Here is a 16,775-nt window from a genome sequence, read left to right on the forward strand (position 1 = left end):
TATTTCAAAGATGCAATTATGCATTTTATGAAATTAAAAAACGTAAAATAATGTTTCAATATTTCGTTAAATAGAACTTTTAACAAACATTCAGCATTTATGTAGTAAGTAAGGAAATAAGCATTTACATAATAAAACATTCAGCATTTACGTTGATATTAAGCAATTACATAGTTTAAGTAAATAATTTCAGTACTTATATAGACTTATTCTTATATATTGTGATGTTTATTTGTTTTTAGGGCCGCTCCAGGGACTCAAGATGGAATAAAAGCTTTTTTCCGTTTACGGAATGGTGGAGTCCGAATGAGTCCGGTCACCGAAGTTTCTACAATAGTGACAGACTCCACCCGTAAGTTTCTCTAATTACTCAAATTTTATTGTATTATTTATTGAAATTTTGTTACTTGATCAAATGAATATGTAAGCTAATTTAGTTATTTTTAATTATGGGATGTACTAATTTGGTTGTTCATAATTATGGAACTTACTAGTTTGGTTATTAATAACTATGGATTGTAATGATTCGGTTATTTTTAATTATGGAATGTACTAATTTTGTTATTCTTAATTATGGAACTTACTAGTTTGGTTATTAATAACTATGGACTGTAATGATTAGGTTATTTTTAATTATGGAATGTACTAATTTTGTTATTCTTAATTATGGAACTTACTAGTTTGGTTATTAATAACTATGGACTATACTGATTTGGTGTTTTTTAGTTATGTAATAAACTTATTTGTTTATTTTTATTTATGGAATATACTGGTTTTGGTTATTCTTAACTATAGAATATACTAATTTGGTTATTATTAATTGTGGAATATAGTAATGTGTTTATTACTTAACAGTTGGGCTGAAAAGTCCGTAAGCTGACACATACTATTATTAAGTACATATGATTTTTAGTTAGTTCTAATCCTTGAAAGACACGTATATAAATTTGACAGCTACCCGACTATTAGTTTGGGAGATATAGTATTTTTAATGAAGCAACTTTTGTTAGTTTAAAAACAATGGATAAAAAAGAATTTCGTGTATTTTTAAAGCATTGCTTTTTAGCGAAAAAGAAAACTCTTGAAGCCAAGGCTTGGCTTGGGAAACATTATTCGGACTCTGTACTAGGAAAATCAACCATTGAGAAGTGGTTTGCTAAGTTTAAATGAGGCGAAATGAGCACCGACGACGATGCACACAGTAGTCGCCCCAAAGAGGCTGTTACCGGCGTAAACATCAAAAAAATAATCAAAATATCTGAGACTCTAGAGATATCAAAGGAACGTGTTGAACATATCGTGAATGAATATTTGGGTATGCGGAATCTCTAGGCAAAGTGGGTGCCGCACGAGATCCCAATTGGACAAAAACAACAACGACTTGATGATTCTGAGCTGTGTTTGAAGCTGTTTAATCATAATAAACCCGAATTTATGCGTCAATATGGGACAATGGGTGAAACATGGCTCCATAATTTCACACCGGAGTCCAACCAACCGTCAGCCGAGTGAACTGCACGAGATGAACCAACTCCGAAGCGTGGAAAGGCGCAACAGTCAGCTGGCAAAGTAATGGCGTCAGTATTTTGAAATGCTCATGGTATAATATTCATTGACTATCTTGAGAAGGGAAAAACCATCAACAGCGACTACTACATAGTGTTATTGGAGCGTTTGAACTACGAAATCGCAGAAAAACGGCCCCATTCGAAGAAGAAGAAAGTGCTGTTTCATCAAGACAATGCACCGTGTCACAAGTCAATGAAAGCGATGGCAAAATTATATGAATTGGTCTTCGAATTGCTTCCGCATCCACCGTATTCTCCAGATCTGGTCCCCAGCGACTTTTTCCTGTTCTCAGACCTCAAGAGAATGCTTGCTGGAAGGAAATTTGGAGCCGATGAAGAAGTAATCACCGAAACAAAGGCCTATTTTGAGGCTAAAGACTAATCGTACTATAAAAATGGTATCGAAAAATTATATGACTGCTATAATCGTTGTATCGCCCTTGAAGGAAGCTATATTGAGTAATAAAATGGAATTTTATGAAAAAAATTGTTTTTTCTATGTTAGCCTACGAACTTTTCAACCCAACTGTTATTTGGGAATATTCTTAATTTCGGAATATACTAATTTAATATTCTTAATTTAAGAAAAGACTAACTTGTTTATTAATAATTATGGAATATACAGATTTGGTTTTTTATGGAATATACAGATTATTAATTATGGAATTGCTAATTTGGTTATTCATAATTATAGAATATACTAATTTGGATACAAATAGTTATCAAAGTACTGATTTGGCTATTATTAACTATGGAACACATTAATTTGATATTATTAATTATTTGTTATTATCAATTATGGAAACATTGGGACGCATCGAACCATAATACTGTTCAAATTTGCTGCAACTTTAGTATGTTGCCAAGTTGAATCATAAATCATACATAAAAACATTGAAATAGTATCGCTACCTACGTTCGATTACATCAACACTTTTGTTCACTGTATTTAAATCTATATAATATTCAGCTGTTTAAAATATTGCTTTTTCTAATTACAATTAATGCAATTGGCAAACGGTGCTTGACACATTACTCTTGATATTAATGTACTACTATCGATTACAATGGACTGAAAGCATTAATCAATATTCAGTAACGATACTATAAGGTATCAAAATGTATCTACATTTTGTTTCGATAGTATCGATACTTAATTTCGATAATATCGGTTATATTTATAATTTTTTTCATACTTTTTCGATGATGTATACCCATGTTTTCTTCGATAATAAGTCACTAATCAATCTTGAACTTGATTATACGATCTTATGGTTCAATTTGAAAACTATAAAAAATCGTAAATTTAATAAACAGGGAAATACATTTTTACTGTAAAAATACGATACATCAAACTTTCTGTTCTGTAACATGTTCCGGTGAAAATAGATTTTACAGTAAAAAGTACCTGCAACTTGAGTACTGGTACTTTTTACCGTAATTTGATCCGTAATTTTTTTTCCGTGAATGGAAATGTGGTTCAAATCAACACCTTATTAAGGTTGGAGCAAATTTGCACCATATTTTGATTTAACGGTTTATGGATTTTCCCGGATGTGTATTAGTAAGCAGGAAGTAGGTCTAAATTTTGAATATTTTATCTATTGTACTTTTAATCACGTATCAAACTGTCTTAACAGCAATTTTTGAGGCATTGTGTTAATAATTTTCTATTTCTCAATTGCGTCATTTACAGTTTTTCCATACAACTCTGACGGAAAGTAATAAAATAAATTGCAGGAAAACAAAATACAAAGGGTTCTAGCGTATTAAAATAAAATTTGGAAATAAAAGATTTATTTGCTTTATTTTTTTCACTATTTGTTTAGTGATTTACTAAGAATCAAGGTCAAAAAAGTTATCAACGCATTTTACATCAAAATATAAAGTGTATTTTTCGTTTCCTCCATTAGTTCTGGAAATAATGGGAATTTCCACTACTTTTTCAACGCTACAATTATACTCTTATACCTCCTCATTTTTCTTTATCTGCAGGAAGACTTTTTGACGTAACAGATTTTTTTTTATTTACTTATTTTTTTTTTGAAAGATAATAAAATCTCATTAATTTTAATTTCTTTATCAATACTCGCAATACTTGTGGGATAAAAAGTAATTGTAAATAATCAATGAATATGTATTCATAAATTCTACGCAATCGTGTGCAAAACTAAAAGGCTTTTACAGTAACAATTTAAAATAATTTATTGTTATTTGTTGTCCTTCCCAGGGACTTTACATTATTAGATTAAGCGAAACTTGTTTTTTGAATTTCAATTCAGTAAAAGAAAATTTAAATTAATTCTAGCTGATTTAAAATATTAGCTAATTCGGCATCAAAAATGATGCTATTAATCGTGTCCACGCATGATAGTCAAGGTTTACTTTTACGACATTCAAGCAATTTTCTCGTTGAAGGCGGATTAGAGCAATTTTTTTTTCTTTTTAATTAAGTTTGACTCACAGAGAAATGTATGAAGAGTTTTCACTCTTCATATATAATCGTTATATCACTTATTATAGTTATTTTACTCTTCATATATATATTGTTAGAGTATAAAAAATGGCGACACGCTTTTTTTCTTCTTAACGCTCGGCAAAATGGCTGCTCTGCCCAAACGGTTTCAGCGTCACCTTATGGCAAAAAGCTTAACTACTAGTTAGGTTGATAAGTTTATCGTTTTCTTTTATTATTTCAACTTGTATTTTGGAAGCTATTTGTAATCGTTTGCTTATTTAATTAACTTTAATTTAATGATATTCTTAAAGGATTATGCTTTAAGGATGTTGTTAATGAAGACCAAAGTGTATTTTGCAAAATAAATTGCGATTTATTTTAAATACTTTAACGTCTCATCATTTCGTAACGTCTCATCATCATACTTTAACCCTTTCGCTACCACCGGAACATATATGTCCCGCAGACAGTTTCAAATAACCCTATGGGCTAAATATGCTTTGTATTATTATGAATGCATGTCCCACTGGTATTCCTTCATATCACTGACATTTCAGTAATTGTTTCCCTTTTTCAGAATTTGATCGATATTTGCATTGTAACTGATATATTTAATTACTTAGTTCATTTTTTTCTCAGAAAAAAAAATGGTAGTGAAAGGGTTAACGTCTCATTTTCCTTAATCCTTAAATTTATCTCAATGTTTAATACGTTACATATTAATATAAATGATATGCTCCATTACTCCTTTTAAACTGAAAGATGAAATCCGAAATGCGTTATTTATGTAGATTTTTTTAAACTTTTTCTCTGTTGATAGGAAAATTTATTGTATGACATAATGAAATAATCAAGAGTAAATAATAATATGACAGAAACTCTTTTTTTATATATAATACACCTAAAATCTAAAACATAGGTTTTGAAACTGATTAGAACATTTTATGTTTCTACATAAATGCACGATATAATTTAATTTTGAAGCAACATATACTCATCAAATCCTATCTTTATTCAATAATTTTTATTGGAGTAGTGTGAAAAAAAACTTAACTATAAAAAACTTTTACTTATAACGAACTTAACTTTATAGAATGTTAACTATATAATGGTCCAAGGTATAACACTTTCCCTTATTCCTTTAAACATAAAAAATTAAATGACATTATAGGTATTTCTCAGCACCAGGAATATCTTGGTAGTGGAACAACACTTTGGTGTAAAATAGTTGTCCCTGTCTTTGGTGATCATATATGTACATGAAGAAAATTCTTTGCTAAGTAGAGCCAACAAAAAAGGCGAAATACATGATACAGGAGTTCTCTTGTCTTCTGGATTGGGTTCAAAATTACAAGGCTACGTAGTTGAACATTAGTAGTCGTAAACCCAAAAATTGCGTCGGCTGTTCAACGACGGCTATAAAATAAAATTATTTAAGCTTCACTTATTGTGCCGTTATATGATTTTCAGTTTATAATGTTGATGCAAATAATATGTATGATACTTTAGGTATAATCTATGTTTATTATAATTAATATATTTTTATATCTATCATAGTATGTTTATAAATAAAAAGTGTTATCTATATAAAAATACGTTTTCAGCTATGCCATGGTTTGGAATCGACATTGGTGGATCATTAGTTAAATTAGTTTACTTTGAACCCACCGACAATAAAGACGATTGTGATAGTCAACAAACTCTACGAGAATTTGTGAAAGGCAGATCTGCTTACTGCAATACAGGGATTAGAGACATCAATTTGCAGGTTTAACTACAAGGTTTTTTATTCTATTTATTTTAAAAGTCAGATGTGCACTGAACAAATCACGAAACAAATTTAGATGATTTTTTTAATCTTGCAGTATTGCGCGAATGTAGCACTCTTGATAATTTATAAATGTGCACTGCGATGAAAAAAGATATTACCTAAAATAACTTTTCTAAGGATCGGATTTTCACCAACTAACTAAGTAACAATCCTAATGGCTCAAAGGTGTAACCTAGAATATACTAATTAATGTTTACAATAATGCTAATTATGCTAACTACGTAATAATGCTAATTATGCTAACTACGTAATAATGCTAATTACGGAAACGTGTACAAAAACGTACTTTCTCTGAATAAACATATATTTTTCCCGAAAGATTTGGATGTTTGACTGTTAAAGCATGGGAAGGGGGTAGCCGCAACCTGCAAAATAGGGTCCTAATAGTTTAGTCAGAAAAACATCCAAAAGCTTGGTATTCTTAATGTTAATTTCACTGTTTGTGTATTTCGCTTTATGTAGGGTAGCTTTTAAGCGAATCAAAAAAAATTTTGCACACAATTATAAAATTGTTACTCCAAATATGTAAAAAATAATTTTTAATAGTTTTTTTTTCTTATTTTATTTTGCAATAATCGAAAAAAAGGTATAGAAATTTTGACGTCATTTTAAAGTAGTAAATTTAAATTATAAAATCTAAAATTTGAGCGGAATTAATCGAAGACTTCTCCTAAAATCAAGATTTAAATATATGACTATAACTTTACAAATTTTCCTATTTTTATACTTATGCAACTAATATCTAATAAATATATTAACATTGCCTTTTTTAGGCAATGTTTACTAATCTTTTTGTTTCCTTATCTTTGGTTCCTTATCTATTAGGGTTCCTTATCTTTTTGCTTATTAATAATTAATTTATGAGGCAGAGGATGCAAAAAATAAAAATTCGTGAAAATAACTTTATTTTAGTGGATTATTTTATTATAGAGAATAATAAAAATTTCATGAAATAGCACATAATGAAATTAAATGTGAAATATTTGTATTTGAATAAAAATTTGTGAATAATAAAATAAAACTAGGTGATAACAACAATTTTTATTGGCGTTATGATATTGAATTCTAATCAAAATCTATATTCGTCAATTCTCTTGGTACAGACGGAATTTAAGTAAAGAAGTATTTTGAAGATTGTATCAGGTATTATGATTAAGGAACCAATAAACGAAAAATTTCCATTTTCCAACTAACTTAACGTTTTTAACTTCACTTAATGGAGCCGTGGTGGCTCAGAGGATGGAGCTCTCTACTCTAAATGAGGTGAACCAAGTTCGAATCCTAGCGATAGCTGGTCGACACGAATTCTGCACCCGGCTTGCACCGACCACAGCGCTGACGAAGGGTATCCTCAATCGTAGATGGATCATGGGTTAGAGTCCCCTTGCCGTCAGACTAAGGGCGCTTTTTCATTACACGACACGATACCGACAAAATCGGACGACAAATGTGTGAACGACAATGTCGTTGCCGGATCGTTTAAGCAATTGTTTTTTCACCTGTCCGATATCGTTAGTCCGAGAAGTAGAAATTCTTGTTCATTCAATGTTTTGAGCTTGAGTGTGCAGAGACATAANTAAATAAATTTTTCTAGGCATGCAATTATATTATGCAAATTTTTATATGGATTCAGTTAATTGCCAAACTGTTTTTTTATTATTGTAATTAATATGTGGAAGTGCAACCAAAATGTAAGGTATATAAATAATATTTTATGAACTCTATTTTTTTTTGCTCTTTATGGTGATTAACTTAAGAATACATTTTGTTTATTTCCCTTTCATTGTAATTGGATTGCTTTCTATAACCATAAGTGTTTCAATTCAATGAATATGATTGTCAGAATAGTTAACTAGGATTGTTATTAGGCATTAGTAGAGTTAATTGATCATTACTAGAGTTAACAAATATTATTAGAGTTAATTACTATTACAAATATTACTAGTACTTGACAATCAGTACTAGTTATTAACTGTAATAAAATTCATTCTCGAGTTTCATTTCGAAATGTGATACAAAATTATTTTCCTTAATCATGTCATGCGTAAACGCAGTACTTGGAAAACTGTATAGTTCAAAAAAATTTGAAAGATATACATGAGATAACTGAGTATCTCATGTATATCCTTTTGCTCAATATCTTGCTTTTTTTTAATTAAATGAGCAGATAAATTTCACTTGCGGTTGTTTAGGGTTTAAATTATTGAATATTTTAGATAAATATAAAAAGGTTTCCCACAAAATGTAGACATTTGTCATAGCGTTAAAAATACAGGAGCGATAAGGGCGCCACCATTCAGGGTTATAAAGAAAGTTAGGAAGAGTTTACTGAGTTGGATATAACTGAATTAATAACTCGTATGCGACAATATAAAGTGAATGTAAAGTCGTGCTAAACATGGATGTTTTCATATCAGCATAAAGATTGGAATTTAAACTTTTAATGACAAAAGATAAGGGTAAGGTGTAATTTATCATCGAATTATGGCTGTTAATGGCGAACAAAGTCTGAGGCAAATCGGCTGTAAATTTATTGTGTAAAGGTTTTCGTGAAGGAAGAACATCAATACCGGATCTTCCGACACTGGAATAAGCTAACACTATGATCCATGATTGTTTTTATGTAAATAATCGATGATTTTAGATTTATGACATCTGTCCAGCATTCTGTGAGGAAAAATGAACAGTGCAGTCATCTTCTGCCACTAGAAATTGTACTCAAAAGCGCTGTTTTGGACAAATTAACCTCCAGCACGACTTTGCATTCACTTTAAATGCTCTCTTTTAATGCTAAACAAATTATACGATTTGTGGTATACTCTTACCTTCCTCTATGAATTGTGGTTCTACAATCTCTTGTGTATATTTGATACTATCACTTTTAATTCGGACACCCCTTAATATTTGGTTTTTAAACAATTGCCTATATATTTTTCATTTGACGTAAAAAAACTTGTTTTTAATTAAAACTTTCCAAACTTATTTTTTAAGACATACTATTTTTTTGTTGATTATTTCTTAAACATTAACAGTTCAACTGGAAAATGTCCATCAGTCATTTAGTTCAGAATTCAGACGTTGTTGATAGTGGAATAATTTATTCCATTTGGAACTTAAAAAGCGTTTATTTATTTAATGGCTTTTTTTACGATTCTAATCGTTGCTGCATTCTGATATCTTTCTAAATTACAGTGTAATAAACGTCATCTAAATTGATTAACCTTTGCAATATTTTTAAATTCATTCTAAAATATAACGGCACAGTTATATTTAATTTTGAGTAACCATTTTTTTTCGTGTTATAGCTAATATTCCAAGATATTTATTTAATAGGAAGTGTCCCTGACGATCCATAAGTTTGATGAGATGGATGCCTTGATAAGAGGAGTCCAATTTGTTGAAAAACACAACGCCAGAGAATGTTACTACTACAGCAATCCCGTTGATGACGAGAAATGTAAGAAAGTTCCATTCGACTTCAGCAAACCTTATCCATTCCTTGTGGTCAATATTGGCTCTGGGGTGAGCATTCTTGCAGTCTATTCTGCAAACGAGTACAAAAGAGTTACGGGAACCAGGTATTGTATAAATTAGTATGTTTGGTAAAATGATTTTATTCAATCTAGGAAACACCAGCTAATCTACGTGATAGCTTTTCATTCATCGTTGTTTTTTTCTTAAAAGTTGATATTCTTTTTTAAAAAAAGGGATAATTTTGTTATTAAAATATACAATATTATAATATAATGTAAAAATACATTGTTAATAGATTAAACTTATAGACTCGGGGTAACTTAAGAAAAAGTTACCCCGAGATTTGAGAAATAATCAACTGAGGAATACAGAATGTGTGATACAATAAAAAAATAAATGAGAACTCATAAGGATATTATGAATCATAAGAACTCATAAGGATATTATGAATCATAAGAACTCATAAGGATATTATGAATCATAAGAACTCATAAGGATATTATGAATCATAAGAACTCATAAGGATATTATGAATCATAAGAACTCATAAGGATATTATGAATCATAAGAACTCATAAGGATATTATGAATCATAAGAACTCATAAGGATATTATGAATCATAAGAACTCATAAGGATATTATGAATCATAAGAACTCATAAGGATATTATGAATCATAAGAACTCATAAGGATATTATGAATCATAAGAACTCATAAGGATATTATGAATCATAAGAACTCATAAGGATATTATGAATCATAAGAACTCATAAGGATATTATGAATCATAAGAACTCATAAGGATATTATGAATCATAAGAACTCATAAGGATATTATGAATCATAAGAACTCATAAGGATATTATGAATCATAAGAACTCATAAGGATATTATGAATCATAAGAACTCATAAGGATATTATGAATCATAAGAACTCATAAGGATATTATGAATCATAAGAACTCATAAGGATATTATTGATAGTATAACTATAAATAACATCCTCATGAGTTCTTATGATTTATAATTACTTCTCATTATTAAATTAGAAGTAACTCTAAATCAAGAGAGATAATATCCTTATAACGATTTGTTAACTATAAATAATATCCTTATAGCGATTCCAATTAGAAACGTTTTTTTTATGCCTCTTGATTTTGGTTATTATTATAATTTTTTATCTGGCAACATTTACTTTTGTTATCAACTAAATGTATCTGACAATGTGACGGAGATAACAATAACTGGGGCCAATTCCGTTCGACAGCTTGACATTGGCGATCTTTCGAGAGCTTCCGACTTCTTTCTTTCACTGAGTTTTATGATTCCTGACTTACAGAACTTTTCTTTTTCTTAAATGATGGTGAAAGCGAAATAAAGAACTGTTGATTACTTTACAGTAGCACTAACGTCCGCAGGGTGTCCTTTGAACTACGTGTTGATATCAATTGTTATTTAGTATCACTGTTTGAGACGCAGTGCACCTGCAGCTGTTGTAAAATGTCGACAATAATGTCGACAACTTAAATTCCTATAAACACCAAAAGCATCAGTTGAAAAACATTACATGGGAACGCGATAGTCGTAAACCTTGTCAAAATGGAAAAAAATGCCTAATAAGCAAGGACAATCCACTAAACTTAGGACTACAGAGTTTTGGAGGTCTTAAGAAATGGTTTCTTTAAAAATATCTATTTTTAAACTAACTATTGTTGTTGAAACTTCGATAAAACTTTCGACATCAACTCAAGCACAAGCTTATAAAAAAGATCTCGTGAAAGATAAATAAAAATTTCTTCTGTAAGGGATAAAAACAAATTTTTAAAGCAAAATGAGTACTAAAAATTCGTGAAAATTCACTTAAAATAGCAATAATTAAAATTAATTATTCTTCTTAATATGAAATTAGGCTTTTTTGCGAATAATATGCAATTTTTTTTATACTGCTGTGAGTTTGCAACTGTTACTCAGGACTGTTAGGTCAAGCTAAGCCTATCTAAAGGCAGCACTTTTTACGCTTAATTTGAAAATGGCGCAAAACGTCAATACGGAGAAAGGCCACAGCTTTGTAAAAATAAAAAGCGTTTGTGGTCAAATTTTTTAAAATTTAAAAACTTACTCTAATTCTGCATTACCTGGGCTCATAAAAATGTGCAAACACTAAGAATCAGGCAGAGATTTTGATAGTTTTTATCTAGGAGGAAAAATGTCACAAAATTGGCGATTTTTAAAAAAACGTTCAATAACTTTTAAAATATTAAAGTTATTTGTCTGTTTTAAAGCCCAGATAAAGGCAAGATTATGTATATAGTTTAAAATCATCGCATTGCTTCAAGGGTAAGGCTTTGTAAAACAACGTTAAATTTAATTTTTAATAACTGATTTTTTTCTTTTATGCATTTTTATATGTATTATTTTTCACTTATTGGTGTGGTTTATGTTAATGGATCACACAAATACCATGATTCATAATTTAGTTTATGGACTAATATCTTATTACACTAAATTAATGATCACATTGTCTCACAAATGTAAAAGTTTTATTTCACCGACTAACAGTATTATTTTTGTTCTTAAAATTTTAGTTTGGGTGGAGGCACGTTTTTAGGCCTTTGCAGTCTATTGACTGGTTGCGAAACTTTTGAAGAAGCGATCGCTCTGGCCGAAAAAGGAGATAGCTCAAAAGTGGATAAACTCGTCAAGGACATATATGGAGGAGATTACATGAAATTTAATCTGAGGGGCAATACAGTTGCCAGCAGGTAATTACTTTGACTTTATTTTAACGAATAAGAAACTAGGATAATTTTGTACGTACATTAAGCTACTAAATTAAATAAGTTCGATTTATTTATTTTGTTATTTTACTTTCAATTCCAACAAAGAAGAGCAAGCTTTTAAATTTCGAGATTTAAATAAATTTTCTTGCAACAAAGAATGTATGGTCATTGTTTATGGGGAAAAAATAACTTACTAAATTAGAATAGTACGATTTATTTATCTAACTTTCAATTCCAACAAAGAAGAGTAAGCTTATAAATTTCGAGAGGTAAATAAATTTTCTTGCAACAAAGAATATATGATCATTGTTTATAGGAAAAAAATAACTTACTAAATTAAAATTGTTCGATTTATTTTTTATTTATTTTACTTTCAATTCCAACAAAGAAGAGCAAGCTTATAGATTTCGAGAGGTAAATAAATTTTCTTGCAACAAAGAATATATGGTTATTGTTTATAGGAAAAATATAACTTACTAAATCAAAATTGTTTGATTTATTTATTTATTTATTTTACTTTCAATTCCAACAAAGAAGAGCAAGCATATAAATTTCGAGAGGTAAATAAACTTTCTTGCAACAAAGAATATATGGTCATTGTTTATAGGAAAAAAATAACTTACTAAATTAAAATTGTTCGATTTATTTATTTTACTTTCAATTCCAACAAAGAAGAGCAAGCCTATAAATTTCGAGAGGTAAATAAATTTTTTTGCAACAAAGAATATATGATCGTTGTTTATAGGAAAAAAATAACTTACTAAATTAAAATAGTTCGATTTATTTATTTTACTTTAAATTCCAACAAAGAAGAGCAAGCTTATAAATTTCGAGAGGTAAATAAATTTTCTTGCAACAAAGAATATATGGTCATTGTTTTATAGGAAAAAAATAATTTACTAAATTAAAATAGTTCGATTTATTTATTTTACTTTCAGTTCCAACAAAGAAGAGCAAGCTTATAAATTTCGGGAGGTAAATAAATTTTCTTGCAACAAAGAATATATGGTCATTGTTTATAGGAAAAAAATAACTTACTAAATTAAAATAGTTCGATTTCTTTATTTGTTTAATTTAGCTTGAAAAAATGAACTGCAGCTTATAATAGACTTGTAAAAGCTGTAGAAACTATTTTTGTACATGCACACATTTTATCATACAGAATTGTTTTTCTTCAAATTTATATCAGTGATATAAATACAAATTACAACTTTCCGTGACATGTAATAAGCTAATTTAACCTTCGACATTATTTCAAGTAATTATTAAAAACCAGAAATAGCAATTGCGGAAAGGAATTTCCACAATGCTTAAAGTGTCATTAAGTTGAAAGGAAATAAGGCAAGGATTTTTTTTAGAAAACAATGTAATCATAAGATATTCACTCAAAGGACAATTAACTAAAAATAGCTCGCTTGAATTTTCCAGACTTAAGTACTAATTACTTTACGAATATTGTTGTAGGAAACCATAAATAGTCTAAATAAAACAAATTTAAAGAAATATTTTAAAGAAAATATTTTTAGCACTTTAGAAATGTTTGAAACTTTATTTGGAAAAAAAATTATAGCCATAAATTTTAAAATTTATCTCAGTAATAGTGAATTAATAAATGGAAATAGGTGAAGCAAAAATTTATTTTTTAAGCAGATTAATTAATATAATAACAAACTATTTCCTTGAGTCAAAACTTCAATCTATAAGTTTTTAGAAATTAGAAGAAAAATTAAATTCGTTATTAATACATTTGATTCACCAGTATTAATGTCAAAGTTTTTTATATGAATATTGATTTAACTTACCTGCACAAGGTAAGTCAAATGAATACCCCAATTTCATAAATGTACTGTATGACCTATAACATACATACAACATACAATAACATTATATGTACAACTTATAAATAAATTTTGAATAGTGGCCAATAGACTGCGCCGGAAGTCCAATTGTCATCAGCGTTTCTACGAAAACAAAACCAGCAAAAATCAGAAAAAAATTTCTCTTAATAACATGCTACTACAACGGTGGATTGGTTGCGATCTACCTCAGACACAACACTCTGTTCTTGGCCACTACTATCCCCAGATCTAATCCCATTCGATTTTTTGCCGTACAGGTTTGTAAAATATCGCGTGCATGCGCCTCAAGGCCCAGCAACCATGATTGATTTGAAAGCTTGTATCATAACTTTTACCACCAGCATCAATACAGACATACTGAACTAAGTTTAGAAAGAATAGCACATAGGTGTGATCAGTGACGTATGCAGAATTTTTTCAAGGGGGGTGTTCATAATTTTCTGAAACTACTAAAAGAAATTCGATTCTGTTATAAAGCACTATTATTTCCCTAATTTAGACAGCTAGACAATTTTGACTTTTTATTTAGACACTTAAACAGCTTTATAATGTATATCACAGGACAAAAGTTCCCATTGAACTGGATTGCTAATCCCCTCTCAGTTTTTGACAACAGTTATATAGGCAATTATTTATTGGTATTCAGGTTTCTTCAGGATAAATCCTTAAGGTACCTCAAACCCTAATACCCTGTCGAGGGGACTTAAGGGACTCCGACCCTTATTTCTCACTGGGCCTCATTACTACAAAACAGCCTCAGAATTCGGGTAACAAAAGTCTTAAAGATTTATGTAGCCCAAAGCGTGACTGAGACCTGGATCTGTCATTAAAATTCCCGGCCCTTAGAAGATTATGATTTATAACGTTATTAATAATTTTGCATTAAAATGTTGATTGCAGATCTATTTTAAAAAATTCAGACGAACAACTTAGAACAAAACCGACCACTCACTTTTGTAATACATTACGATACATTTTTTATATTAAAACTTTGGTGCCAGATGACGCAGGTATCAGAGCTGATAACTTTCTACGATTTTTGGGAGAATTTCTTCTGGTGGTATCTAAGTTTATGTTTTAATGTCTGCTGTGACACTAACTACTACAGAGTCACCGTATTTTCAGAAAATATTTTGTCTAGTGGTAGCAAAAGTTATGTATATTTATCTGTAATATAAAAAAGAAGAATTTGTGTGTCCCTCTTATAACGTCTGAACCGTTTTATTCTAGCGTCCTGAGANACATAGTCTTAAAAAATAATAGCTCGCATAATTTCTACTAAAATGTTTATTTTTGCCATTTTGTCTGAGCTCAAGGGGGGTGTTTAAACCCCTAAACCCCTCCCTTGCGTACGCCACTGGGTGTGATGCATACAATATAACAAAAGAAGCGTATATCGAACATTTGTGAAGAGTACATTCAAAACATGCTCATATTTTCTATGCATGAATAGACAGTTTTAATGAATGCATTTACAGTGCACCTATAGAAATTGGGGCATTCATTTAGGCTTTCTTTTTTTTTTTCCATTTGTTTATAAATATTATTTGTGCCTTAAATGGTGAAAACAATTAGTAAATATTTTAGGAAAAAGGTGGGAGATTTGACCTTTTCCTATTGAAACATTTATTTAGTTGAAGTACTCTAGATTGCACCATTGTATCAAGCAGAATCCTTTATGTCTATTTGCAAATAAAATTATATAGAAAGTATTAAAAACCATATAGATTAATCCGCAGAAAGCTAGTATACATATTGTTATTGCTAGTATACAGCTCTTATTTTAATGAGAAAGTATGTATTATTATAAAGAGAAAGTATATTGGTTTCCCTTATATTATAATGTTCCTTTGTATTCTAAGTTATAGTTTACGCGAGACTGATTACTCAATAGAAGTAATTTTTTAAACAATTGATTTTAGAATATTACTTTCCTTTTAAAATTATAAAATGCGAGAAATAGTGTTGAATAAAAACTTCAATATTTTTGAAAATAATCTTTATGTTAAGTTTACAGATGCCGTTTACATAGTTTCATTTTTGTAATTATGAAAATGTATCAAACTTCACAATGGACTGCAAAATATTGATTTTTATATAATGAAACATATCATTTGCATTATGAATATTTATTTATTTTTCATATGTATAGTTTTGGAAAAATGAGCAGTAAAAAGAAGAGAGCAGAAGTAACTAAAGAAGATCTTGCCAGAACAACTTTGGCCACAATAACCAATAATATTGGTTCGATAGCAAGGATGGCTGCTCTAAACGAGGTTTGTGTCTTTTTCTTTTGTGAAATAATATTGTTTAACCATGTTAGAGAAAGTAATTGCTGATAATCTGTCTAAGAGTAAACTTCTATATCAAACGCAGTTAGAGATTTATGCGACTAGCAGTTTAAAATAGTCCGAATCAAATTATTTGGGGGACCGGAAAGTAATGCCGTTTCGGTGCATCAGATATTTGTTATCAAGATTTTATTTTTAATCAATAATGTATTCACCCTCGATAGCAACAACCGCTCAATGCCGGATCGAAGACGAATCGAAAAAAAAATGAATTGGTTTTGAAGACTAACCAATATTTAATGCGCCGAAACGGCATTGCTTTCCGGTCCCCCTATAGCGAATAGGTCAAAATCCAAAAGCGAAAAGGAAGATATAAGAGTCGGTTACTAGATGAAGCATCTTACTGCACTTCAAGATTATGTTAGTTAGTCTATAGATAATGGTAGTTCATTAGTCTAGAACCACTAAAATTAGTTTCGGACCACCATAAATTAATTATCAATGGTCCCACGG

The 16,775-nt window shown here is 29.7% G+C and overlaps 1 protein-coding gene across 1 annotated transcript in view; it reads left to right on the forward strand.

Annotated features, from left to right (window-relative positions):
• Window positions 1-16,775, forward strand: part of LOC107436307 (pantothenate kinase 2, mitochondrial) — a 35,228-nt gene that overhangs the window by 7,301 nt on the left and 11,152 nt on the right. Inside the window, exons 2-6 of the mRNA XM_043039002.2 lie at window positions 243-352; window positions 5,631-5,794; window positions 9,191-9,435; window positions 11,918-12,094; window positions 16,124-16,247. Of these exons, the coding sequence (XP_042894936.1) occupies window positions 243-352; window positions 5,631-5,794; window positions 9,191-9,435; window positions 11,918-12,094; window positions 16,124-16,247 (820 nt within the window). The remainder of the gene's footprint in view (window positions 1-242; window positions 353-5,630; window positions 5,795-9,190; window positions 9,436-11,917; window positions 12,095-16,123; window positions 16,248-16,775) is intronic.

Source organism: Parasteatoda tepidariorum, chromosome 2 (genome assembly GCF_043381705.1).
Source record: "Parasteatoda tepidariorum isolate YZ-2023 chromosome 2, CAS_Ptep_4.0, whole genome shotgun sequence".
Taxonomy (NCBI): domain Eukaryota; kingdom Metazoa; phylum Arthropoda; class Arachnida; order Araneae; family Theridiidae; genus Parasteatoda; species Parasteatoda tepidariorum.